Source organism: Pelodiscus sinensis, chromosome 21, assembly GCF_049634645.1.
Source record: "Pelodiscus sinensis isolate JC-2024 chromosome 21, ASM4963464v1, whole genome shotgun sequence".
In the NCBI taxonomy this organism is placed as follows: domain Eukaryota; kingdom Metazoa; phylum Chordata; order Testudines; family Trionychidae; genus Pelodiscus; species Pelodiscus sinensis.
In genome coordinates, this window is record NC_134731.1 from 6,152,841 (window position 1) to 6,178,550 (window position 25,710).

The window sequence follows — 25,710 nt, forward strand, 5'->3', positions numbered from 1 at the left end:
GTTCATTATGAGCAGTTGGATTAAGTAACATTCTAACTTCTTTACGGCACACTGGTTAGTAACTCTTTTGTAACTTCTAATTCATTTTGCATTAGACCATTAATCTTCAGTAAATCTTGGTTTACAGTATCAATATGTAAAAAGCATATTAGAGGATGACAATATATGATCACAATTTCAGTTTGGGAGCTTAACTGTAATTGCAATAACCTTTGCTTTCTCAAAACTTGTTTCTTTTTAAAAGCAAAATATGCTGATAAATGTTTAAATAGTCAGTTTCTCTGATTTCTCTCTGCTTATTCTTTGATTTTATTTAGAGTATCTGAGCATTGAAGATTATTAGAATGCATGAGGGGAAAATCATTGTAATTCTATAGTTGGAACAAACTGTCTGCTTGTTCAAAATTAAGAGGATAGGGACTTAATTCCATGTGTTATGGACATAGTAATTAGAGCATTTTTCATGCGAATAACTTGCCACAAATCCTGAACAAATAATCTGCTAATGATGCTAGCAGAGATACATTGTGGTTGCTCACCCTATGGTATAAGCTTTATTGATGATAACATAATGTGTTTGTCATCTTGGTTAACCAAATTTAGGATTTGCAGGTAATTTGCAAAGCCTAACAAAAATAACCCAGTTTTTGCTGCGTCATAGTGAATGTTGAGGTCCTGAAATGACTGTTCCAAAAAGTACTGTGTTTCTGCTTCTTTTCCCATTAGAAATATCAGGTTTTCCTGGTTTTGGTGGAGGATAAGAAAATAGTTGCCTTGGCTGTATGTTGGATTGAACGAGACTAAACCTTAAGAAATTGAGTGGAGATGGGATTTTAGATCACTGTTTAAAACCGTTTTGTTTTATAGCATTTTATATTAGTTCAAGCGCTGACAAATACTTAAAAGAAAAGTTTTTTGTGCAGGTTTCAATCCCTCCCTTTCCTATTATTTCATTTGTGAGCTGAGAAACTCTCATTCCAGTTTTCTGAAAGCATAAAAAACCCTGCAACAAAACCTCTTGATACTGATAGTAGTGAGGCAAGTAGAATTTTTTTCCAGCTGCCTTCCCTGTAAGGAAGTTGAAAAAGAACACACATTTTTTGTTTCCTTTGGTCACTTTTAATATATTTCAGCATCACACATACATTGATCATAAAAGTTGGAAGATTAATTCAGAGCCATATGCCAAAAATACTAAGTTAAAGGTTTTAATAATTGTGAGTATGTTCATCCAGTAAAAGTTCTTTGCTGGTTTCTTATGTACAGCTCAGACTCTTTTTTTTTTTTTTTTTTTTAAAGCAAATAAGCTGATAGAAACAGCTTTTGTTGTCCCAATGGCATATTGTTTTGAAGGATATATGGTCATACAGTACCTAGTTTGTTTTGTCGTCTTGTTGGGGCTTCAAGTTTACTTTGCATTCATCAAGTATAAGTGAGCATTTGCTTTTTATGTTCCCAGGCCGTAAGGGTAAGTAGTAGTGGTAATGAGAGCCAATTACCTGTTACTGTAGGTGTCTCTGTTAACCAAGACTGTATTATAGAAGTGAGTTGATAACTGACAATTTGTGAGCGAAAAGGCAGTAAGTATGATAACACTTCAACTGACAATTTGCCCCTTAGGGTTGTGTTACACTATTAAAAAGAGATGGGCTTTCCTGTTCATGTTATCAGTCTATGTATGACTAGGTGGCCTTAATTGCCTCTAGTCTAAAGTATATATTTCCAGGGATTATTCCCTTCTTGTAGTTTTGCTTACTTAAAAGTTCATAGAAGAAAAGAGAGAATTCACAGCAGCTAGCTTTATAGTTTTTTTTTTTTAAATTATACTCAGAGTAGAACAGAAATGATAGTAGTTCAGTTATACCTTAGGACCTGAAGGACTGCGGTCAAAGTCATGAGCAGAGCCGCTATTATTTGCTTTGATTGTTAATGACACCCTCCTGAGCTATCAACACAGTGGAGACATAAGCAAATGAACAAGCTCAGGTGGATGCAAATATGGTTTAAATTCACTAGACATTTCTTGTTGGTAATTTGTTGATATACTGGTAGGTGGATGCGAATGTGCCATATTATGTTATTTTCTGTGGTTCCTAATTATATTAATCATATGTATTTGTATTTATTAATTAATTGTTCATTATTTGGAATCTCTCTCATCCTTTTCCACTGCCAGGTTGCTATTTGTAAAATAGCTTAAAAATTTCTTTGGGTTCACTGGGGCAAAATTCTAAAATGCACTTTTGTTTCAGGCATTATACTTGTTGTTGTTATAGTCCAAAATATAACTAACTTTTACAGTATACCACAGTGATAGAGGTGAAGTAAAAATTGCAAAATTAGGGTTTTTTTGTTTCTGTGTTTTTACAAAAAATGTAAGTTCATTTGCACCATTGTTTTTTAGTACATTTTTTTTTTCAAAATCACAACTTACTTTTAGGGCAGCTCCTGTGTTTACTACCATGGTGTCCATAAACTTAGTGAACATCATGCTCTACAGTTCGCACGTAAGAAGTGTCAGGCTTGGGACATAGAAGATCTGGTGAGCCTGGGAAAGAAGCTACGTGCATGTGCCTATTTTGCAGCTCGAGAACTCATGGTGGGGGCAGATATTGTATTTTGTCCTTACAACTACTTGCTGGATGCACAAATAAGAGAGAGTGTAAGTATATATATATATGTATGTATGTATGTATGTATGTAGAGTTTTGTCTAAACTAGGAACATATATCCGTGTAACTAAAATCCACACCCCTGCACAGCATATTTATACCGACTTATCCCCTGCTGTGGATGGTGCTGTGTTGATTAGAGGGCTTCTCCTATCAACATTGCTACTGCCTCTTGGGAAGATGGGTGTCTATGCTCTCCCATCAGCCCAAATAGTATCTTCACTAAGTACTACAATAGTGCCACAGCAATGTTGAAAGAATAGACAATCCCTCTATCTTGTTTGTTGCATTGACTGAAGGTAAAGTAAAATGAATAAAGAATGTGATAGAGACACGGTCCATTTAAAACCACACTCCTGTTTCAGTTCTTGCTCTTGATGCAAGTAATGTCTAAATTAAAGAGATTAAAGAATATTTTTCTTTTATTCTGCAATTTCCTTAGTTTGATCATATGATAGTACCTCAGATAACAGTCAGTTTCATTGGTTTTCCATGGTAACTAATCAGTTGTGTGGATTTTTCACACAACAGAAAAGAAACTTTTATGATGGCATAACTACAAAAAGTAGGCATGGGGGCATCAGAAGGGCATAAAAAGTGAAAATGCTTTTGTTTTGTTTTGTTTATTAAATCACATTTCAACCATAAAAGTACACTTTACAAACTCTCAGTCCCCATAGTATTTACAGGTAAGGATCAAATTCTGTTGTTTATGCTGGCACCAGGTTTCAGTTTTCAGTGAAAAATCTAGCTAATACCTCCATGATAGAAATTCAATCAAACCTTGAAAAATCACTTCCTGTTGCTTGCACAACTGAAACAATCTGGACCAATTTTTTAAAAAAAAGATGAACCTGTCGGCTGTTGTTACTCATTTATGTATATCGCTTTATGTTTTACTGGAAAATTGTTGTCTTTTGCAGATGGAGATTAACCTAAAAGACCAAATAGTCATTTTAGATGAAGCTCATAACATTGAAGATTGTGCACGAGAGTCAGCCAGTTACAGTGTTACAGAAACTCAGCTGAGATTTGCTCGAGAAGAACTTGATATGATGGTCATCAACAACATTAGGCGGAAGGATCATGATCCCCTGCGGGCCGTGTGCTACAGTCTGACAAAGTAAGGCCTATATTAAAAAAAACAACACTACTGATTATATATAGTTTTTTATTAATATTGTGTATTAGAAGCCACATTGCATAATTAAAAAAAAAAAAAAGCTTTTAATTAAAATTTCCTTCATTGAAAGAATGCTAAGGTTGCAGGGTTAAGCACTTAAGATAAGAAATGCCAGAATTCTGGTTGCTTATGCAATACTGTTTTTTTTTCCCTCTCCCTTACAGGGGCTGTCTGTTTAGTGCACAGAACGGATAGTACTTTGGGATTTGAGTCATGGTTGTGTAGTGAATGAAGCTCTGCTTGTAGAACCTCTTCCTTATTTGTTGCAGAATTTGGAAGATTTATGATTAATGAAAGCAGGGAGATGCAGGAAGAGAAAGCAGAGTTTTGTGGTAAAGGCAGTTGAATGCCACCAGAGCTGATTTGGTAACTGGAATTGCCATTCTATGGGAAATTCTGAAATTTTAAGGAAAAACCTCATTCTAAAATGGAACAAACAATTGAAAGTTCTTGACATTGAAAAATTCCAAAATTTTGTTTTGGAAAAAAAAATAGAAGTAACTTTTGTGTTTTATTTTTTTAGAAGGGTTTCCAAGGTGTCCACAGTTGTCTGGATAATCTGGGTGTCTTGAGGACCCTGTCAACAAGACTGCCCAGACTTCCAGCAGCTCACCTGCTAGGAGCAGCTTCTGGAATCTAGAACATAAAAATGGTCATACCAGGGCAGGCCGATAGTCTGTTTAGCCCAGTATCCTATCTTCTGACAGTGGCCAATGCCAGATGCTTCAGAGTGAACAAAAGAGGGCAATTTATCAAGTGATTTATACCTTGTTGTCCAGGCCCATCTTATGGCAATCAGAGGGTTGGGGACACTGAGAGTAAGGGATTGTATTCATTCCTTGGCTAATGGCTATTATGATTCTTTACTTCATGAACACTTGTAATTATTTTTGAAGCCAGTTATACTTGTGGCCTTCACAGCATCCCCTGGAAGTGAGTTCCACAGGTTTATTATGCATTGTGTGAAGAGTTACTTCCTTGTGTTTATCTTAAAACTTCTGCCTCTTAATTTCATAGGGTGACCCCCATTTTTTTTCCGTTATGCAAAGGTATAAATAACACTTCTTTATTCAGTTTCTCTCCTCCCTTTTTATAAACCTCATCATCTCTTCCCTTCATAGTCTCTGGGCACCTTGTGACTACGGAGAGGTGGATGATATTCTGACAGAATATTAACATTTTCCTGCAGCACATTTTAACATTTTCAGAAAGCTAATTTTATGTCAGAAAATTATTCCATAGAAAATTCCCAATGAGCTATAAGGGAGAATGCAATTTTTTCTGCTGCTGCTGCTATAGCTACAAAGTTTCTATGTGATGTTGAACAAGTCAAATAAATAAAAAAGAAGCCAAGCTCCACCACCTGCCACCATTTAATTTTCTTTTGTGTTTTGATTATACAGTGCTGTACATAGTGGTTGCTAATATAATATAAATAACTGGTATCCCACTGTGCATGTCCAAATATTCCTATTAAGCAATTGTCTCCATCAGAAACTTGTCTGGAAGGACAGAAACAGTGGAAATGCAATAAGAAATAAGAAATCAGTGGCTTTGTTTACAATAACTGAGCTTATTTCAATTACATTTGGGCCAAGCATTTTGTTATAATATTGGTCTAGGAAGTGTTGCTCTTTTAGGAAATTCCTGTTTACATGAGAGATTATGTATATCTTCAACTTAACTCTCTTCTACATTGGGTGCCGAGGATTAATATTTGTGTGCTACTGAGACTCAGCAATTTCCCTGTGGCTACTAATTCTCCTTTGTTGAGTCTTTAAATGTTAAACTTCTTAGCAGAAGAGGAAGCTACAAGACTGGAGATTTGACTGCCTCCAGCTTTTTTAACCTTATCAGAAAAACTCAGGTTGATTCTCTTGTCAAATCTGCCAACTACAGGGAAAGCAGTGAGTGGAAAACAAGAGACTGGGTGTGAATGACCAATAATTACTAATATCTTTTTATACCAGAAAAATTGGGACCAGAAAAATGTTATATTCCTTTTAAAAAAGTCTGAGATCTGAGTCTGGAAAGCACTTGTTTTAGTACCCTTTCCTACATTTGAAAGGGTTTGCCAATTCCTCTAGTGGGGATGTGGCTTATAATGTTCTTGGTTCCAGACATGGAGGAAGAAAGACAGGAGGCAAGAGATGTGGTTTAATTAGGCTGATTTAACTAATCTGGGAAATACCTAGAGCAATAAGCTGTATGGTGCAGGTTGTCACACTTTCTGTATTCATACCAATTACAGAGGTAATGAATGGCCTGTGAAGCCTAATAGCTTCACATAACCATTGGTCAAGGTTACACAAATGTTTCCTATACATTCTTCAGACATTAAAGAAACAAGTTGTATGTTATGCCCTTTTAAAATAAAGTTAAAAACACATGGGTGGGAGAGAATAGCAAAATTAAGAGACAGATTTTTCTCAGACTTCCCCAGCCTGTATCAGAAGTGGGTCTAATTAAAGTTAATTAAGTTCAAAGGTATAAAACTTACAAAGGAGAACAAAATCAGACCTTAAATGCAGAAGCCTCAACCATTTGATTAAAGGTAGTAAGTTGAAATAATTATTATAATATCATAGGAGTATGGTGCAATTTGTGAAGTTTACTCAACTGAGCTCCCTGGAAACTATCATACAAGATAACTGAAATTAATGCATGGTTAATTTACAGTTCCTATTACTCTTACTTTCTTCATTTGCAGTTGGTTAAAGGAAAGCTCTGGTCAGCTTAAAGAAAGGGGATATGAGACATCCTGTAAAGTTTGGAGTGGAAAGGAAATGCTCACCATTTTGCACAATATGGGAATAACCAATGCTACATTTCCTATTTTACAGGTAGAGTTTTATGTTATAAAATTATTTTTAATATTCATAATATTATTTGGTTTCATTTTTTAAATGCACATATACTACGTGTACTTTTCTAAATCAAGTCTAGTTTCTCAAAGCTGTCTTAAAGTGTACTTGATGAAAATCAAAAGTAAATCCACTGAACCTAGTGCAGTCAGACTTGTGTAAAATGGAAGTGATGAATCAAGTTTTAAATCTATTACAGTAATTTATTTTCAAAGTAGCCAGCATTGACCTTGTTACAGTGGTCTTATCACTATTCTTCTTTGAGCGATTGATTATGTCCATTCTAATAGGTGTGCGTGCAAGCTAAGTGTATGATTATTGGAAGGTTTTTACCCTAGTGGTATTTTTTTGTGGTCAGTTGTGGAGCCCCTCTATGGCTGCTGACCTGCCTCCTGCTCAATTCCTTCTTACCGTCTGTGGTTGTCACTGAAACAGTTGTAGTGTTTTGCTTTGCCAAGTGTTTGCTTATTTATGCAAAAACCAATGAGCAATCCTATGGTGGCTTAGAGACTAACAAATATATCATGAGCTTCTGTGGGTTCTCAGAGTTTAAGTCCTATGAGAGTTGTGGAAGCCTATGCCCAAGGGCGATCTGCACACATCATTCTGTAAGTGCCTCGGAGAGGACCACAAAACTGACAAGTGTCCCTTTGGGAGAAGCTTTAAATCTAGAAAAAAGGAGAGAGACTGCCAGTACAAGCTCCTTTTCATGGAAGAAGCCCTTCGCGCCACCCTTTCACCCCCCCCGCCGCCCCCCAGCCAACATTGGAAGCAGCAACAGCCCCAACTGTATGCAGGGCTTCCGTTGAGGATGATTCAACACCGAAGAAGCATCCCTCCCACCAGCACCGCTCCCTGGTTCAAAAGGCAGCGTGGAGTGTGTGTCCCTGGTGCTGCATCAGAAAAAGAAGGTAGATAGGGATTGGTCCAGGAATACCAGCATCGGGGCACCCACAGACTGGTCCTCAGCTCTTGGTACCATTGAGTCTGGTACTCTTAGATTCCCCTTCTTGGGAGGAGTTTGAGGAAGATATCAACCTTCCATTGACACCTGACACCTTGAGGCCACATGGGATCTAATAGTTTTGATAGCACTTTCCCTGGCCCAGCTCCCAGCCCCAGCATTGTCATCATCAGCAATGATGGCTCCAGCACTTTCTGCCTTTGTGGCACCAATGGCTGCACTATCACTGAACCAGCAGAGAGGGAAGCCAATGACGCTATGGTGCAGCTCCCCATTGCTGCAATATCATTCCCTTGAACCAGAGGGCTCTGCCCCTCCATGGTCTAGTTTTGTGGTTCCAGTGATGAGTTGTCGGTCTCAGTATGCAGTTGGTACAGATCTTGTTCCTGACACCTTCTCAGCACTGCAGATCACAGGATATGTCAGCACTGATGATCTCCTGACTTCTCAGGAGTAAAGCTGCTTTGGACTCAGCTAGCAATCACTATGAGGCGCAGTGTCTGGTTATAGGTGTTGGATACACCCCCAGAGGTCCAGAACACCAATCAAAACCTGCCCTCTGACTGTGTGGGGCTATTTGCTGAGGTCACTTCCTCTTGCACAGCCTAAAAGATTCAAGGGCAACGTTAAAATTCCCAGGAATCCAAATTCCTGAGCTCTAGAGGAAGCCCTTCAAGCCCCCTGCCTGTTTCTATTCCTGACCCCAAAGGGTATGTCTACACTGCATTCCTCTTTTGAGAGAGGAATGCAAATGCAGCCAAGCAAAATTGCAAATGAAGCGCAGATTTGAATTTCCCACGCTTCATTTATATAATTGAGTCCAGACGCTATTTCGAAATACCCCATTTTGAAATAAAAAAACACAGTGTAGACGCGGTTATTTTGAAAGAAACCCCTTCTTTCGAAATAATCCTTACTCCTAAAAAAATGAGGTTAAACGGTTATTTCAAAAGAAGAGTTGTTGTTTTTTCAAAATAACCACGTCTACACAGCATTTTTATTTCGAAATAGGGTATTTCAAAATAGCGTTCAGACGCAATTATGCAAATTCCTCAAACTGGGCATCATTAAACATTCCCAAATCTATTCTAGTCCCTATGCAGAGAATAGAGTTCATAGGAACTCTGTTGGACTTGACTCTAGCCAGGGCATTCCAGCTAGAGCCATGCTTCCAAACCCTCTCATTATCAAGAACATCTGACAATTTCCCACAACAGCCTGGATTAAGTTACTCCATTAAGAAACTGCATTAAGTTACTGGACCACAAGGTAGTGTGTACATATATGGTCCAACACACCAGACTTCGTCTCAGACCTTTCCAGATGTGGTTGGCACAAGTTTTCAAGCCCAGCAGAGACCCACTGGACAGGATAGTTACCTTACCCTTGCTCATTCTCCAGTCTTTATGTTGGTGGCTACAGCAACAAGCAGTCTGTGCGTGAGTCTCCTTTGCAAAACTACAACTTACCAAGTTATTGGTCATGGAAGCATCAACATGGGGTGGGAAGTGCATCTAGGCAGCATCAGAATCCAGGGCCTGTGGTTGCAGGTAGAGATGTTAAGGACTAGTTGACTATACAATAATCATTTGCTTATCGGGTAGTCTGTTGACTAGTCGATTTTTCTCTTTCCCTCCCCTCCCTTATTGCCTCTGTGATATACTTCAAATAGGGATACTTTAAAGCAGCAGCGCCGCACAGCTGAGCCAGGGATCCACTGTTAGGTGCTGCCACTTTGAAACCCCAAGGCAACGTTTCAAAGGGGCATCTGCTACACAGCTGATCTGCGGCTCAGCTGTGCAGCACTGCCCCTTTAAAACGCCAAAGTGCCGTGGAGCCCAGGGTCAGCTGAAGACTCCCCAGCTAACCCTGGGTTCCGAGCGGCATTTCTCCAGAACGCAGGGTCAGTCCCCCGCTGACCCTGGGCTCATGACTTTGAAATGCACAAGAGCCCCCGCTGGGGACTCTTGTACATTTCAAAGCAGGCATCCACGTGCAGCCCGGAGTCAGCGGGACATCCTGCTGGCCCCAGGCCGTACGCAGAGCTCTGCATTCCTCCTTTGAAATGTGCAAGAGCCCCAGTGGGGGTTCTTGTACTTTCAAAGGAGGAATGTGGAAGTGCCTATCAACTGGTTGAGTAGTTGATGGAAATTCCATTGACTATTTGACTAGTCAATTAACTCCATTTTAACATCCCTAGTTGCAGGTAGAATTGTCTCTGCACATCAGTGTGCGGGAGTTGAGACCAATCTGCTGGCATGCCAAGCATTCAAAAACCATCTTCAGGGTACTGATGTGTGGGAGTCATGGACAACATGATGGCAATGTTTATATAAACAAACTGGGTGGTGCTCACTCCTCTCTCTTCTGCCAGGAACCCTTAGAGTTCTGGGAATTTTGCATCGCCAACTTGAGAGACATACAAGCATCAGACGTCCTGGGAGTGAGGAATTAGCTAGGTGATCAGTTCAGTCAGTCCTCCTTCTGTCATGAATGGTTCCTCAGGTCAGACATCACCCTCTCAATTGTCCAGAAAAGTGGGGCTTTCCCTGTATAGACTAAGGATGTTAAATTGTGGTTATCTGGCTAATTGTGTAGTCAATACAATTGGCAGCAGCATTTCCTGTCCGCGGGGAGGGGCCCCCTGAGCAGCCTCCCCTGATGTCACCTCCCCCCTCCCTCCTCCGGCCTGCCTCTGATACAGGCAGCAGAGGAGCACCATGGAGACGGTGCTGGGGAACCGACTTTTAAGCTGGCTCTCCTCCCCCCGCCCAACACCGTACATAAGAACGGCTATACTGGGTCAGAGCAAAGGTCCATTCTGCCCAGTACCCTGTCTGCCAACAGTGGCCAATGCCAGGTGTCCCAGAGGGAGTGAATCGAACAGGTAATAAACAAGCGATCTCTCTCCTGCCATCCATCTCCACCCTCTGACAAACAGAGGCTAGAGACACCATTCCTTACCCATACTGGCTAATAGCCATTAATGGACTTAGATTCATGGAGGTTATCTAGTTCTCTTTTAAACCCTGTTATAGTCCTAGCCTTCACAGCCTCCTCAGGCAAGGTGTTCCACAGATTGACTATGTGCTGTGTGAAGAAGAACTTCCTTTTATTTGTTTTAAACTTGATGCCCATTAGTTTCATTTGGTGGCCCCTAGTTCCTATATTATGGGAACAAGTAAATAGCGTTTCCTTATTCACTTTCTCCACACCACTCATGATTTTATATACCTCTTTCATATCCCCCTTTAGTCTCCTCTTTTCCAAGCTGAAAAGTCCCAGTATCTTTAATCTCTCCTCATATGGGACCTGTTCCAAACCCCTAATCATTTTAGTCGCCCTTCTCTGAACCTTTTCTAATGCCAGTATATTGTTTTTGAGGTGAGGAAACCACATCTGCATGCAGTATTCAAGATGTGGGCCTACCATGGATTTATATAAGGGCAATAAGATATTCTCCGTCTTATTTTCTATCCCCTTTTGTAATGATTCTAATATCCTGTTTGCTTTTTTGACTACCGCTGCACACTGTGTGGATGTCTTCAGAGAACTATCCACGATGACTCCAAGATCTCTTTCCTGATTAGTTGTAGCTAAATTAGCCTCCATCATATTATATGTATAGTTGAGGTTATTTTTCCCAATGTGCATTACTTCACCTTTATCCACATTAAATTTCATTTGCCATTTTGTTGCCCAGTCACTTAGTTTGGTGAGATCTTTTTGAAGTTCTTCACAGTCTGCTTTGGTCTTAACTACCTTGAGCAGTTTAGTATCGTCTGCAAACTTTGCCACCTCACTGTTTACCCCTTTCTCCAGATCATTTATGAACAAGTTGAATGGGATTGATCCTAGGACTGACCCTTGGGGAACACCACTAGTTACCCCTCTCCATTCTGAACATTTCCATTTAGTCTTACCCTTTGTTTCCTGTCTTTTAAGCAGTTCTCAGTCCATGAAAGGATCTTCCCTCTTATCCCTTGACAACTTAATTTACATAAGAGCCTTTGGTGAGGGACCTTGTCAAAGGCTTCCTGGAAATCTAAGTGTACTATATCTACTGGATCCCCTTTGTCCACATGGCACCACCAATCCCAATTCAATCAGTCCAGCCAGGGCTTTGTCAATCTGAGACTTAAACACCTCTAGGGATGGAGACTCCACTACTTCCCTACCTAACCCATTCCAGTGCTTCACCTTTCTCCTAGTGAAATAATTTTTCCTAATATCCAACCTGGACCTCTCCCACCCCAATTTGAGACCATTGTTCCTTGTTCTGCCGTCCATCAGTACTGTGAACAGCCTTTCTCCAGCCTCTTTGGTACCTCCTTCAGGAAGTTGAAGGCTGCTATCAAACCCCCCCTCACTCTTCTCTTCTGCAGACTAAATAGACCCAACTCCCTCAGCCTCTCCTCGTAGGTCATATGCTTCAACCCCCTAATCATTTTGGTTGCCCTCTGCTGGACCCTCTCCAATGCATCCACATCCTTCCTGTAATTGGGGGCATGGAACTGGACATGATACTCCAGATGTGGCCTCACTAGAGCTGAGTAAAGAGGAATAATGACATCTTTGGATCGACTGGCAATACTCCTCTTAATGCAATCTAATATGCCATTAACCTTCTTGGCACACTGTTGACTCATATCCAGCTTCTCATCCACTGTAATCCCCAGGTCCTTTTCTACAGAACTGCTACTTAGCCAATTGGTTCCTAGCCTGTAACAATGCTTGGGATTCTCCCGTCCCAAGTGCAGGACTCTACGCTTGTCCTTGTTGAACCTCATCAGATTTATTGTGGCTCAATCCTCCAATTTGTCTAAGTCACTCTGTACTCTATCCCTGCCCTCCAGCGTTTCTACCTCTCCTGCTAGCTTAGTGTAATCCACAAACTTACTGAGGGTGCACTCCATCCCCTCATCCAGGTCATTAATAAAGATGTTGAACAAAACCGGTCCCAGAACTGAACCTTGGGGCACTCCGCTAGAAACAGACCACCATCCTGACATTGAGCCGTTGATCAGTACCAGTAACAGATTTGTTACTGTTAAGTTTATCAATTAATTCCAAAACCTCCTCTAATGAGACTTCAATCTGTGACAAGTCCTCAGATTTATCACCTACAAAGGATGGGTCAGGTTTGGGAATCTCCCTAACATCCTCAGTTGTGAAGACTGAAGCAAAGAATTCATTTAGTTTCTCTGCAATGACGTTATCGTCTTTAAGTGCTCCTTTTGTATCTTGATCATTCAGGGGCCCCACTGGTTGCTTAGCAGGCTTCCTGTTTGTGATGTACTTAAAATTTTTTTATTACCTTTGGAGTTTTTGGCTAGCTGTTCTTCAAACTCCTTTTTAGCTTTTCTTATTACATTTTTACACTTAATTTAGCAGTGTTTATGCTCCTTTCTATTTACCTCACTAGGATTTGACTTCCACTTTTTAGAATACGTCTTTTTATCTCTCTCTGCTTCTTTTACATGGTTGTTAAGCCAAAGAGGCTCTTTTTTAGTTCTTCTACTATGTTTTTTAATTTGGGGTATACATTTAAGTTGGGCCTCTATTATGGTGTCTTTGAAAAGTTTCCATGCAACTTGCAGGGATATTACTTTAGTCACTCTACCTTTTAATTTCTGTTTAACTAACCTCCTCATTTTTGCATAATTCCCCTTTTTGAAATTAAATGCCACAGTGTTGGGCTGCTGAGGTGTTCTTCCCACCACAGTAATGTTAAATGTTATATTATGGTCACTATTTCCAAGCAGTCCTGTTATAGTTACCTCTTGGGCTAGATCCTGCGCACCACTCAGGACTAAATTGAGAATTGCCTCTCTCCTCATGGGTTCCTGTACCAGCTGCTCCAAGAAGCAGTTGTTTAAGGTATCAATAAATTTTGTGTCTGCATCTCGTCCTGAGGTGACATGCACCCAGTCAGTATGGGGATAGTTGAAATCCCCCACTATTATTGAATTCTTTATTTTGATAGCCTCTCTAATCTTCATTAGAATTTCATAGTCACTATTACTGTCCTGGTCAGTTATCAAAGTGGTAGCCGTGTTAGTCTGAATCTGCAAAAGCGGCGAGGAGTCCTGTGGCACCTTATAGACTAACTGAAGTGTTGGAGCATGAGTTTCATGGGCAAAGACCCACTTCGTCAGATGCATGTAGTGGAAATTTCCAGAGGCAGGTATAAATATGCAGGCAAGAATCAGGCTGGAGATGACAAGGTGGATCCAATCAGGGAGGATGAGGCCCACTTCTAGTAGCTGATCTGGAGGTGTGAATTCCAAGAGAGGAGAAGCTGCTTTTGTAGTTAGCAAGCCATTCACAGTCTTTGTTTAATCCTGAGTTGATTGTGTCAAACTTGAAGATGAACTGTAGCTCAGCAATTTCTCTTTGAAGTCTGGTCCTGAAGTTTTCTTGCTGCAGGATGGCTACCTTTAGATCTGCAATAGTGTGTCCAGGGAGACTGAAGTGTTCCCCTACAGGTTTTTGTATGTTGCCATTCCTAATATCTGATTTGTGTCCATTGATTCTTTTACGTAGGGACTGTCCAGTTTGGCTGATGTATATAGCAGTGGGGCATTGTTGGCACATGATGGCATATATTACTTTAGTAGATGTGCAGGAGAATGAACCAGTGACAGTATGGCTGATCTGGTTAGGTCCTGTGATGGTGTTGCTGGCGTATATATGTGGGCAGAGTTGGCACCGAGGTTTGTTGCATGGATTGGTTCCTGAGTTAGAGTTATTATGGTGCGGTGTGTAGTTGCTGGTGAGAATATGCTTCAGGTTGGCCTGTGAAAGCGAGGGATCATTGTCCAGGATGGGTTGTAGATCACTAATGATGCGTTGGAGAGGTTTTAGCTGAGGACTGTAGGTGATGGCCAGTGGTGTTCTGTTGGCTTCTTTCTTGGGCTTGTCCCATAGCAGGAAGCTTCTGGGTACACGTCTGGCTCTGTCAGTCTGTCTCCTCACTTCCTCACGTGGGTATTGTAGCTTACAGAATGCTTGTTGAAGATCTTCTAGGTGTAGGTCTCTGAGGGGTTGGAGCATATGCGGTTGTACCTCAGTGCTTGGCTGTAAACAATGGATCGTGTGGTGTGTCTGGGATGGAAGCTGGAGGCATTCAGGTAAGCATAGCGGTTGGTAGGTTTTCGGTATAGGGTGGTATTGATGGGACCGTCACTTATTTGCACCATGGTATCCAGGAAATGGACCTCCCATGTAAACTGATCCATGCTGAGGTTGATGGTGGGGTGGAAGCTGTTGAAATCGTGGTGAAATTCTTCTAGAGTCTCCTTCCCATGGGTCCAGATGATGAAGATGTCATCGATGTAGCATAGGTAGAGAAGGGGCGTAAGTGGACAAGAGCTGAGGAAGTGTTGTTCCAGGTCAGCCATAAAAATGGTGGCATATTGTGGGGCCCTGTGGGTGCCCATAGCAGTGCCACTGGTCTGGAGGTATATATTGTCACCAAATCTGAAATAGTTGTGTGTGAAGATAAATTCAGAGTTCAGCCACCAGTTGTGCTGTGGCATCATCAGGGATACTGTTCCTGACAGCTTGTACTCCATCTGCATGTGGGATGTTTGTGCAGAGAACCTCTACATCCATGGTGGCTAGGATGGTGTTTTCTGGAAGAACTACAATGCATTGGTGATATCTCAGTGGGCCTCATCCTCCCTGATTGGATCCACCTCGTCATCTCCAGCCTGATTCTGGCCTGCATATTTCTACCTGCGTCTGGAAATTTCCACTACATGCATCTGATGAAGTGGGTCTTTGCCCATGAAAGCTTATGCTCCAACACTTCAGTTAGTCTATAAGGTGCCACAGGACTCCTCACTGCTTGTCCTGGTCAGGTGGTCGATAATAGATCCCTACTGTTATATTCTCATTAGAGCAGGGAATTGCTATCCATGGCGATTCTGTGGAACATGTTGTTTCATTTAAGATTTTTACTTCATTTGATTCTAAATTTTCCTTCACATATAGTGCCACTCCCCCACCTGCATGACCTGTTCTGTCCTTCCGATATATTTTGTATCCCGGAATGATTGCGTCCCATTGATTGTCCTCACTCCACCAGGTTTCTGTGATGCCTATTATATCAGTATCCTCCTTTAGCACGAGGCACTGTAGTTCACCCATCTTATTTTTTAGACTTCTAGCATTTGTGTACAAGCACTTTAAAAACCTGTCACCGTTTGTCTGCCCTTTTCTGACGTCAGATTCTTTTTTTCGTCTGATCTGGCCCATACTTTATCTTCTTTCATCCTCTCCTCCTGACTAAAACCTAGAGAATCTCTATCAATAGACTCTCCTCTAAGAGATGTCTCTGTCCGATCCACGTGCTCCTCTGCACCAATCGGCTTTCCCCCATCTCTTAGTTTAAAAACTGCTTTGCGGCCTTTTTAATGTTAAGTGCCAGCAGTGTGGATCCACTTTGGTTTAGGTGGAGCCCATCCTTCCTGTATAGGCTCCCCCTATTCCAAAAGTTTCCCCTGTTCTTTATAAAGCTAAACTCCTCCTCCCTATACCATTGTCTCATCCACACATTGTGATTCTGAAGCTCTGCCTGCCTACCTGGCCCTGCGTGTAATACTGGAAGCATTTCTGACACTACCACCATAGAGGTCCTGGATTTCAGTCTGTTTCCTAGCACCTTAAATTTGGTCTCTGCTACCCTTCCCTATGTCATTGGTAACTACATGTACCACGACCACCGGCTCCTCCCAGCACTACACATAAGTCTATCTAGATGCCTCGAGAGTTCTGCAACCTTCCCACCAGGCAGGCAAGTCACCATACGGTTCTCCTGGTTATCGCAAACCCAGCTATTTACATTTCTAATGATCGAATCTCCCATTACTAACACCTGCCTTTTCCTAGTGACTGGAGCTCCCTCCCCCCACATCTGGAAGGAGGGTCCCGGCTATGGGAAGGTTTCTCTCTGCTCCCCTTGACTGCTCTCCTTCCCTTAGCCTTTCATCCTCCTTAACAGCACAGGGGCCATCTGACCGGAGGTGGGACAGTCCTATAGTGTTCCGGAAGTCTCATCTACGTACCTCTCTGCCTCCCTCAGTTCCTCCAATTCAGCCAACCTGGCCTCCAAAGCCTGTACGTGGTTTAGGAGGGCCAGGAGCTCCTTGCACCGAATGCACACACATGCTACCTGCCCATAGGGCAGGTAATCATAAATGCTACACTGAGCGCAATAAACAGGATAGCCCCCACTCTGCTGCTGGGCTTCTGCCTACATTCTCTCCTACAGCTACCTAGGTTATTGATAGGGTTTCTAGTTAAATCAGGAAGTTTTGATTAAAACCTTTAAATTAAACTCTAAAGAATGGCAAGTGTACCCTGGCCCCTTCCCACGCCCCTTCCAGAATCCCTCTCAAAACTCCCTGTTTGCTGCCCCTGGTCACTGATTTACTGCTTTATAAAGCCCAGGCTTTCCTGATAGCCCCTCCTCCTGACTAAGGCTCAGCCAATTAACAGAGGTTTCTAGATTTCAAACCTGTAGAAGGTCACAGGTTCCAACTGCCAGCCAGAGCACACGCTCCTTCAAACCAACCAACCACACAGACAGATGCAAGCTCAGCACACAGCAAGTAACCCACAAACACACACTACAGACAGCATACAGAGGCAGCAAGAGGGGAAGCGAATAGTCAAGTAATCTACTCAACTACCCCAATAAGCTTATGCTTATCAAGTAGTTGAGTAATCGAGTACTTGCTACCGTCTTTAGTATAGACCTGTCCACGACCTGATGTGCCCAAGGTTCTGTTCCTTCCCGGCCCTCCAGGAAGCTGCTTGTGAGTCACGTATTGGAATGGACATGAGCAGTCACTTAAAGAAGAAAAAATGGTTACCTGTCCGTCATAACTGTTGTTTTTCGAGTTGTGTTGTCCATTCCAAATCCCACTCGCCTCCACTCAGTCTGAGTATTCCTTCAGGAAGGAACTGTACAGTCAGCTGGTTGGCAGTGTCCTATAGCACTGCCCTAGAGCAATGTTTCCTAACCTTTTTGAGCATACAGACCCCTTTTCAAGCTATTAAAATTTCATGGATCCACCCTCCCCCAAATAATCCATTTTTGCTAGCTCAGTTAAATCCTTCCCTCCACTCTAATCGTGTTTGAATGGTAAGAATGGGTGACATATTCAAAAAAGAGGGGAAAAATAGTAAAAATTGACTGACCCGTTTGTTATAAGCTGACTCCAGTGGACAGTTGCAGGTTGTCAGCTTCAGCGTGGGCTGAGGGACGCGCAGACCCTGCAGGGCCTGGAGCTTCTCTGGTCCCATTGCCTGTTGTTCGCCTGCGCTGCTTTCTCAGCTCCTGTCCCCTCCATCCCCTGCCCATCCACAGAGCGAGGGGGCTCTCGTGGCCAAAGGGAGCTGCCAGATCCTCAAGAGTGGAATTTCGGGAGGGTAAGGGGCAAGGGCAGAACTTCAGGACCATGGGTGGAGGTCAGCAGCTGTGCACACCAGGATGTGGCTTGCTTTTGATCCCATTCTCCGGAAGCTAAGGGAGCATGGGGAAAGTGCTTGTTTGCCATGCATGCCTCTCGTTTTGTTGTGTTTTGTTCTATTCTGTTTGATCAGATAAAAGTATTCAGAGTAACCATGTAGTGAGTTAGTTCTGCCTTTACTGACCATCTGCATACAGTCTAACAAATATTAACTGCATACTTCAGCCTGTTCTTTCTTTCTGTACAGTACATTTTGAAAGCACTGAAATAAGAACTAAGAAGTTGTGTTAAAATACTGTGGTGAAGACCTCAGATGTATATGCATTTGTTTTGGAATGATATTAATGAGTTTGCCTGTTGCAGAAACATTTTGTTGCTGTCCTTGAAAAAGAAGAAAATATTTCGAATTTTCTTGGAGGAGATGAGGTTATTCAGGTTCCTATTGTGAGCCCTGCTACTCAAATTGTGCTAAAAGGGTTATTCATGGTTCTGCAGTATCTCTTCAAAGATAACAACAGGTTGGTGGAAAAATATAGCCTGAATTGTGGATTTTTTTTCTTTTTCTTTCTAGCAGTTATGTTTAAATTGCAAGTGTGTGCATTTTTGTAAACATCTGATTGTTTATATAAATATGAAAAGATAGCAAATATAAATGTTTTCCATAAGATATTTAGGTAGCTTTGGTGCATGTGATTAAAAAGAGAATTTAGGAGCCAAGCAGAGTGGAGGCATGCATTGTGCAAACATGTTCCTGCTTCTTTGCCAAGTTGTCTCTTTCTCAACTATTCAGCACCTCTGCTATTTATTTCAGTGTCAGGCTTCTCCTGGGCAAAAACTACTAATTAAACAAGATAGTGCCAAAAATATTTCTCATGTGGGTAAACATCCGGTAAGAAGTAGGTTGATATCTCCACATTAATTTTTTTTATATATCTAAAACATTGACTTTGGTTTCTCTAAAGGCCAGACTGGAATATTTTCTTGGCATGTTGCCAAACTCCAGTATATGCTTCAATTATCATTAAAGAGTTCTATGCCGCTCTTTTGATATCTTCACTATTAAAGCCAACTCTAGCTATTAAATATTTTGTTTTAGAATTAATTCTGTAATACATGGCTTAGTGATTATAGGGATTCTTATAGGTTTTTAAATAGAAAGTCATAAATTTTGAACCTTGCTTCTTAAATCATATTCTCTGTTTCTAGTGTAGAATACCTTCTTCTATTTACTATGTGGTGCCACAGTTGCCAGCTCGTTTTATTCTAGGCAGAGTTTTGTAGAGTATTTGGTCGGATGCTTACGGTGGAACCACATTGTGTCAACACTGGTTTTGCTTTTTCAAAGTATAATGCGTTGAACCCACATGACCGATCTTATGAAATATATTTTTAACAAACACAAATGCAAGTTACATCTGTTTACCGGTTATAATTTATTTCTATACAGATTTGCAGATGACTACAGAATTGCTTTGCAACAAACGTATGTTTGGACAAATGAAAACCAACTTGATATTCCAGATAAAAATTCTTTCTTTGTACAACCAAAACATAAAAGGAGTTCCCGGCAGAAAACTGCAGTCCATATGCTTAACTTTTGGTGCTTGAATCCAGCTGTGGTAAGCCAAGTACAAAATGAACCAGTAATTCCTTATTAACCCTTTTTGATCAAAAATACAAATATAATAGTTTGTACTGATTTTACTGATTTAACCAAATTATTTGCCCTAGGCTTTTTCAGACTTGAGTGGCAGTGTCAGGACAATTGTTCTAACATCTGGTACGCTCTCTCCAATGGATTCGTTTTCTTCAGAACTTGGTGTGAAGTTTACTATCCAACTTGAGGCAAATCATGTTATTCATAACTCACAGGTAAATGTTTGAAGCATTGCTTTTATTCTTGAAACTTCAATGATATTCACTATAAAATAAGCAATAAATGGCAAGTTCAAATGAGGACCATATAGATTTATTCTATTTCTATAACTCAGAAAAGGAAAAGTAAAGCCAGATATTTACTTGCGTTGAGAAAATTGGCAACAAAATGTTTAAATGAAACATACAATATCTACTATATATTTGTGATAGAAATGTAGCCATGTTAGTCTGGTGTAGCTGAAACAAAATACAGGACTATGTAGCACTTTAAAGACTAACAAGATGGTTTATTAGATGATGAGCTTTCGTGGGCCAGACCCACTTCCTCAGATCAAATAGTGGAAGAAAGTAGTCACAACCATATATACCAGAGGATACAATTTAAAAAAAAAATGAACACATATGAAAAGGACAAATCACATTTCAGAACAGAAAGGGAATGCGGGGGGGGGGGGGGGAAGGAAGGTAAATGTCTGTGAGTTAATGATATTAGAGGTGGGGAAAGGTAGATGTCTGTGAGCTAATGGTATTAGAGGTGATAATTGGGGAAGCTATCTTTGTAATGGGTAAGGTAGTTGGGGTCATTACCTTCCTTCCCCCCCTCTCTGCTTCCCCCTTCTGTTCTGAAATGTGATTTGTCCTTTTCATATGTGTTCATTTTTTTTAATTGTATCCTTTGGTATATATGGTTGTGACTATTTTCTTCCACTATTTGATCTGAGGAAGTGGGTCTGGCCCACGAAAGCTCATCATCTAATAAACCATCTTGTTAGTCTTTAAAGTGCTACATAGTCCTGTATTTTACTATATATTTGAGAGAGTTTGTGCATGAGTGAGTGAGTGAGTCTGCTTGTTCAAGAATCCTCCTACATGGTAAAATCTAGGACCACCAAATTTGTTATGCAGCTTCCTCTTATAACTTAAACCAAAGTAAGGGTTTGGTTGTGCCAGGAAAATGGGATGTGCCTGGAATGGGATTGCTTCTCATAAAGCCATGCAGAAGAGTCCGAATCAACAGACAGGTTAAAGACACTGGCTGAGGGTGTGATGGCGCGTCGGGGTCCCCCGTCTCCTACACCCCCGTAGTGTCATGAACAGACTCCACCAGATAGTAGAATAGAGGGAGTTTATTGCTTCTCCAGGATACAGCACAGATGTAATCTGGTTACAGGAACTGGGGCTAAGAGGCCTCAGTGCTCCCCCTTAAGATGGGGGGTAGCTGGGCCCTACAATCCCAACCCCCCTCCCTAGATCCTACTCCCCTGCCTTCCAAACCGAAAACTACCACTCTCTTCCAGCCCTGCCCCCAGCCAGGGCTCCACTCCGCCTTCTTCCCATTGTTCCGCTCCCTGGGAGATAACTGGTCGGACAGGTTCGGAGCCCCCTTGCATAATGACTCATCCCCTGCCTGCTGGGCCGTGCTGCAGACAGCGGAGGTCACCCACAGCCCACTGCCCAGCATAGCAACCAGCAAGGTACCCCCCACTATGTCACAGGCATCATTGCTATGATGACAGACGGCTGGGGGAGTCCTTTTTCCCCGAGGCAGCCTGCATCCTAACCATGAACCCCCAGTCCCACCCCAGAGCATTGATTTTAAACAAAATCAATTAATTGAGTTAAGGACCTGAGCAATGCTATGTCAAACTTCTAGTATAATAGTATATTAGGAAAATACTATTTTACCAGTACAGCTAAAAAATAAACACAACTAGTAACCACACCTCACATCTTGATGACTTGTTACACTCTGATTTTCTTTATTTCCTCTGTTTATTAATTTTATATTCTTGTTCATTAGCATTAATTTTATTCAGAAATAATAATATTTTATTTACTTCAATTTTTATATTTCCCTATTCATTTGGTGTAAATATGTATATAACATTGAAATATTAATACCACAGGTTTGGGTTGGCACCATTGGGGCAGGCCCCAAGGGTCGGAAGCTGTGTGCCACATTCCAGCATACAGAGACCTTTGAATTCCAGGATGAAGTGGGAGCACTTTTGCTTTCAGTGTGTCAAACTGTTGGCCAAGGAGTCTTATGTTTTTTGCCTTCTTACAAGGTAAGGAAATTTTAATTCATATTCTTATTTCTATTAAAAATCCTATTTAAAGATTTCTTTGTAATTTTTCATCCCTATATATCAACATGGAGACAACAGCAATGTCCATATTGGAATTGCTTGGATCCTGTAGTTTGGTTACAAACTTGTTTGTGTGAACAGTATGTTTTGTTCCATTATGGGAATAATAGGAGCACTGATGTTTTGATCAGTCATTTAAAAGTGTGCTTATGTGCATTTGGAATTGTTAAAAAGGGTGCTAAGTATGAAAATAAACCTTGTCTAGAAAGTGTCACAGTTTAGGGCAATTTCGCCTATACTGTCTCAAAGTCCAGCAAGGACACCTGTTCCCAGGCTTCCAGCTCACCTGTTGTTGCATTTTTTGGCAGACATACCTTTTTCTTTTTCCAGACTAGCAATTGCCTGCTTGTGCTGGGGAATTCCCCAGCAAGACAGACTGCCTAGCAGACCTGCCTTGTCTTCTGCTCAAAGGCTCTAAACAAAGATGAAAACATATTAAAAACAATGAAAGCACCTATGTGCATGCTACTAAGCTTACTAAAAATCATCATCCACATCCACACGGGTGCTAATCAGCATCAGTTCTTCCAATACTTCCATGAGGATTGCAGCACTCCATTTGGATGGAGGGTCCTGCTAATTTGTTGGATCAGAAAGAAGGCCCTGAGTCAAGTTAAAATCAGGTTATTTATCCAAAAGTCCTTTCTTGTCTGGGGGATCTCTAGAGAATCCAGTTGGAACCAGTATATGCCAGTCTTTCCACATGGTAATACCTCTAGGGCCGTGTTGCAACCTGTGTGAATTTGCTTAATCACTCTGCACAATGTTCCTCCTTCCCCATGGAATTACTTACAATCCCTGGCCCAGAGTGATACGTAAACTTAATGCATTAAGATTTAACTTGCTTAAAAAAGGTTTGTTCAGGGTATTGCAAGAAATTTCCATCTCTTTTTTGCAGAAAGATGAGATGCTTGTTGATTTTCGTTAAACTGTCTCCATGGTCTAGTATTTTAAAACCACTTCTTAAAAAACTTATTGTTCAGCTGCCTACCCTAAAAGGCAACTTTGTCATAGGAATTGATTCAGCAATTAGGGTGTCTTTTTTGTATTTTCTTTTCATGCTGTTTGTATGTAATATACAGCCATTTCATATCTTTTTATTATTGTTTCGTTTCAATATGGATTTTAGCAAGGTTTTATTGAATCATCTCAAAATGTCACAAAGCCTCCTGTCCCAAATTATTTTTTTTAATTCAGACCACGTATTGCTAAATTTAGTTGATAAGAGGATGTATCATATGGCTAAAACTGTACCACAGTGATAAAAAACAAGCATTTGTATTCTTTTCCCATAGTTCTTATTGTACTTAAATCAGAAGAACAATAGTACAAATGTTGAGTATAATTAGTAGTACAGGTCTGTTTGTTTCATCAAACTGTAACTGTGGTTGGATTGTGATAAACAATTTATTAAAATCAACCATGGTTTAATGTAAACCTTTTAAAAATCAAAACTGGTATCACTGGAAAAACTGCATCTGTTTGGAGTCACTTATGCAGTTCAAGATTTCTGACCACTTTGTCAGAAGTCCCACCAGAAAGAGAGTATTTTAAAACCTGAAGGAATAGATAAAAAGAAAATATCCTTTTGTGTAACACACTACACATATTACATATATTGTTAGAGTGAAGGGAATACCAGTTCCTTATCTTGCCTGATGTTTATAAAGAGCTGCAGCCATCAGTGCAGTTACAGGAATAGCCATTAGGTGACCACATTAGACCACACAATAAGAAATTAGTAGAAAAAGGCAGACTATGAATTATCCATCATTCTAACTCACAAAACCACATGAATAAATGTGCAAGACTAGTAAGCTGAAAATAAATTTTACATTGTCTTATTTTAGATCTAAAATTGAATCTCAGGCATTATTTCAGTTTGTGATGTATTTATGTAGAACAGTCTTGACCAGGGTACTGTTAATGTTGTGTAGAAGCTGTTTCTTATGTGTATAAACAAAAGATATTTGCTGAAAGATTTTGTTTTGAGAATAATACTGATCTTAATTGATAATGCTTCGGTACCTGAGATGCGCGTAATAACTGGCATATGTAGTAAGACTGAACAAAATTCCTGATGAGCTCAGGTTGTTTACAGTGCAGTTTTAGAGCCCCACAGTCCAAGCCCTGTGAGCCCAAGTCAGATTACCCAGGCCAGACATGGGTGTTATACTGTGGTGTAGTTATACCCTCTATATTTTTCCTTTGTGGAGGTACTTCCATGGACCTAATGAAATAATTCATAAATATGAATTCCAAACAACGTAAGGATATTTTCAAATTGTATTTCCTATATTGCTCTACTTTTATCCCTTTTATGTCATTTCCATTCTGCATTGCGCTATCTTGTAGGGCTGAGAAATGTATATGGTCAAAATATGGAGAAAAATGTTAGATTTTGTAAACTTGTTTGCACAGGATTAAGAGGAGGCTTCCCTCATCCTCATGTACAACACTGCATAATTGCCAGTTTGCATTCAGAGGTTCTCTATAATGATTTTCAGAGGCAAGATTCTAGGTTTCATGGACTGTATCTGGTATAGTAAATCTAATATTCTTCAACCTTTGATTACATCATTTATATTAGGTATTATTTGAATACATTTTAAGATCATGTTTTCTTGCTAAAGCATTGTTGTGGGGTATCATGTTTCCTCTTCCAGTAGGTTAATTTTGCTGAGGGCCAACACAATTCTTATTTGAGTTCTAGTGCATAGTTTGCAGTGAGAGGTGAATATTTTTTTCTTACTGGCTTGAGAGGGTTGAGTTTTGGGATCTAGGCATACTGTAATATCGATTCATTCATTAGAATTTTAGCTTGATTAAGTTAAACCAGAAGGAAGAAGTTTTTTTTGAATGATATGATGAGGTGTTTGTTGAGTTCTAATTTTAGTTTTGTTAGTGAATTTATAGTTTGTCTAGGCCAGTGTTTCTTTAACTTTTTAAGACCGAGGAACACCAAATAATAACTTTTTTTAATGAGGAACACCAAGGATTTTTTTGTTGAGACAACAAAAAAAAATTGGGGGAAAAATTAAGGAAAAAAGGTTGCCTGCCCCTTTAAGGGTGGCCATTTTGAATTCTGTTGTTCTCTGGCACACCTCCGACTGCCTCATGGCACACCAGTGTGCCACAGAACACAGTTTAAGAAACACTGGTCTAGGCTCATTTTTAGCTCATTAACTGAGCTTTCTCAGTTCCCACAGAACTCTGCTATTGGCTGGGTGGAATGCTTACTGTATTTCTGAAAATTAGGCTTCTTGTACGTCAGTGCCTTTAAGCCCCACAATTGGAAAAATGTGGTCTGTGTTCCTAGAATTATGACACTTCTTAATGAATGAAAACACAAATAAATAGATATGAGTGTTGATCAGGAGCTCACACTCCATGGATGGTTATGATACTAAATGTAAAAAAGTTAGAAAAGTTACTTGTTTTATGATAACTGTAATGCCCTGTGCATATATTGTTTATAAAGTCCTAAAATATGACCCCACACATAATGAAACAAAATA

The 25,710-nt window shown here is 40.5% G+C and overlaps 1 protein-coding gene across 7 annotated transcripts in view; it reads left to right on the forward strand.

Annotated features, from left to right (window-relative positions):
- BRIP1 (BRCA1 interacting DNA helicase 1) overlaps positions 1-25,710 on the forward strand; it is a 250,280-nt gene that overhangs the window by 45,094 nt on the left and 179,476 nt on the right. For all 7 annotated transcript variants that reach the window (XR_012897052.1, XR_012897053.1, XR_012897055.1 and 4 more), the window contains exons 9-15: positions 2,441-2,662; positions 3,596-3,795; positions 6,566-6,698; positions 18,528-18,682; positions 19,612-19,783; positions 19,896-20,036; positions 21,950-22,111. Coding sequence is in view for 1 of the 7 variants with exons in the window: in XM_075904714.1 (XP_075760829.1) it covers positions 2,441-2,662; positions 3,596-3,795; positions 6,566-6,698; positions 18,528-18,682; positions 19,612-19,783; positions 19,896-20,036; positions 21,950-22,111 (1,185 nt within the window). In the remaining 6 variants the exon portion in view is untranslated. The remainder of the gene's footprint in view (positions 1-2,440; positions 2,663-3,595; positions 3,796-6,565; positions 6,699-18,527; positions 18,683-19,611; positions 19,784-19,895; positions 20,037-21,949; positions 22,112-25,710) is intronic.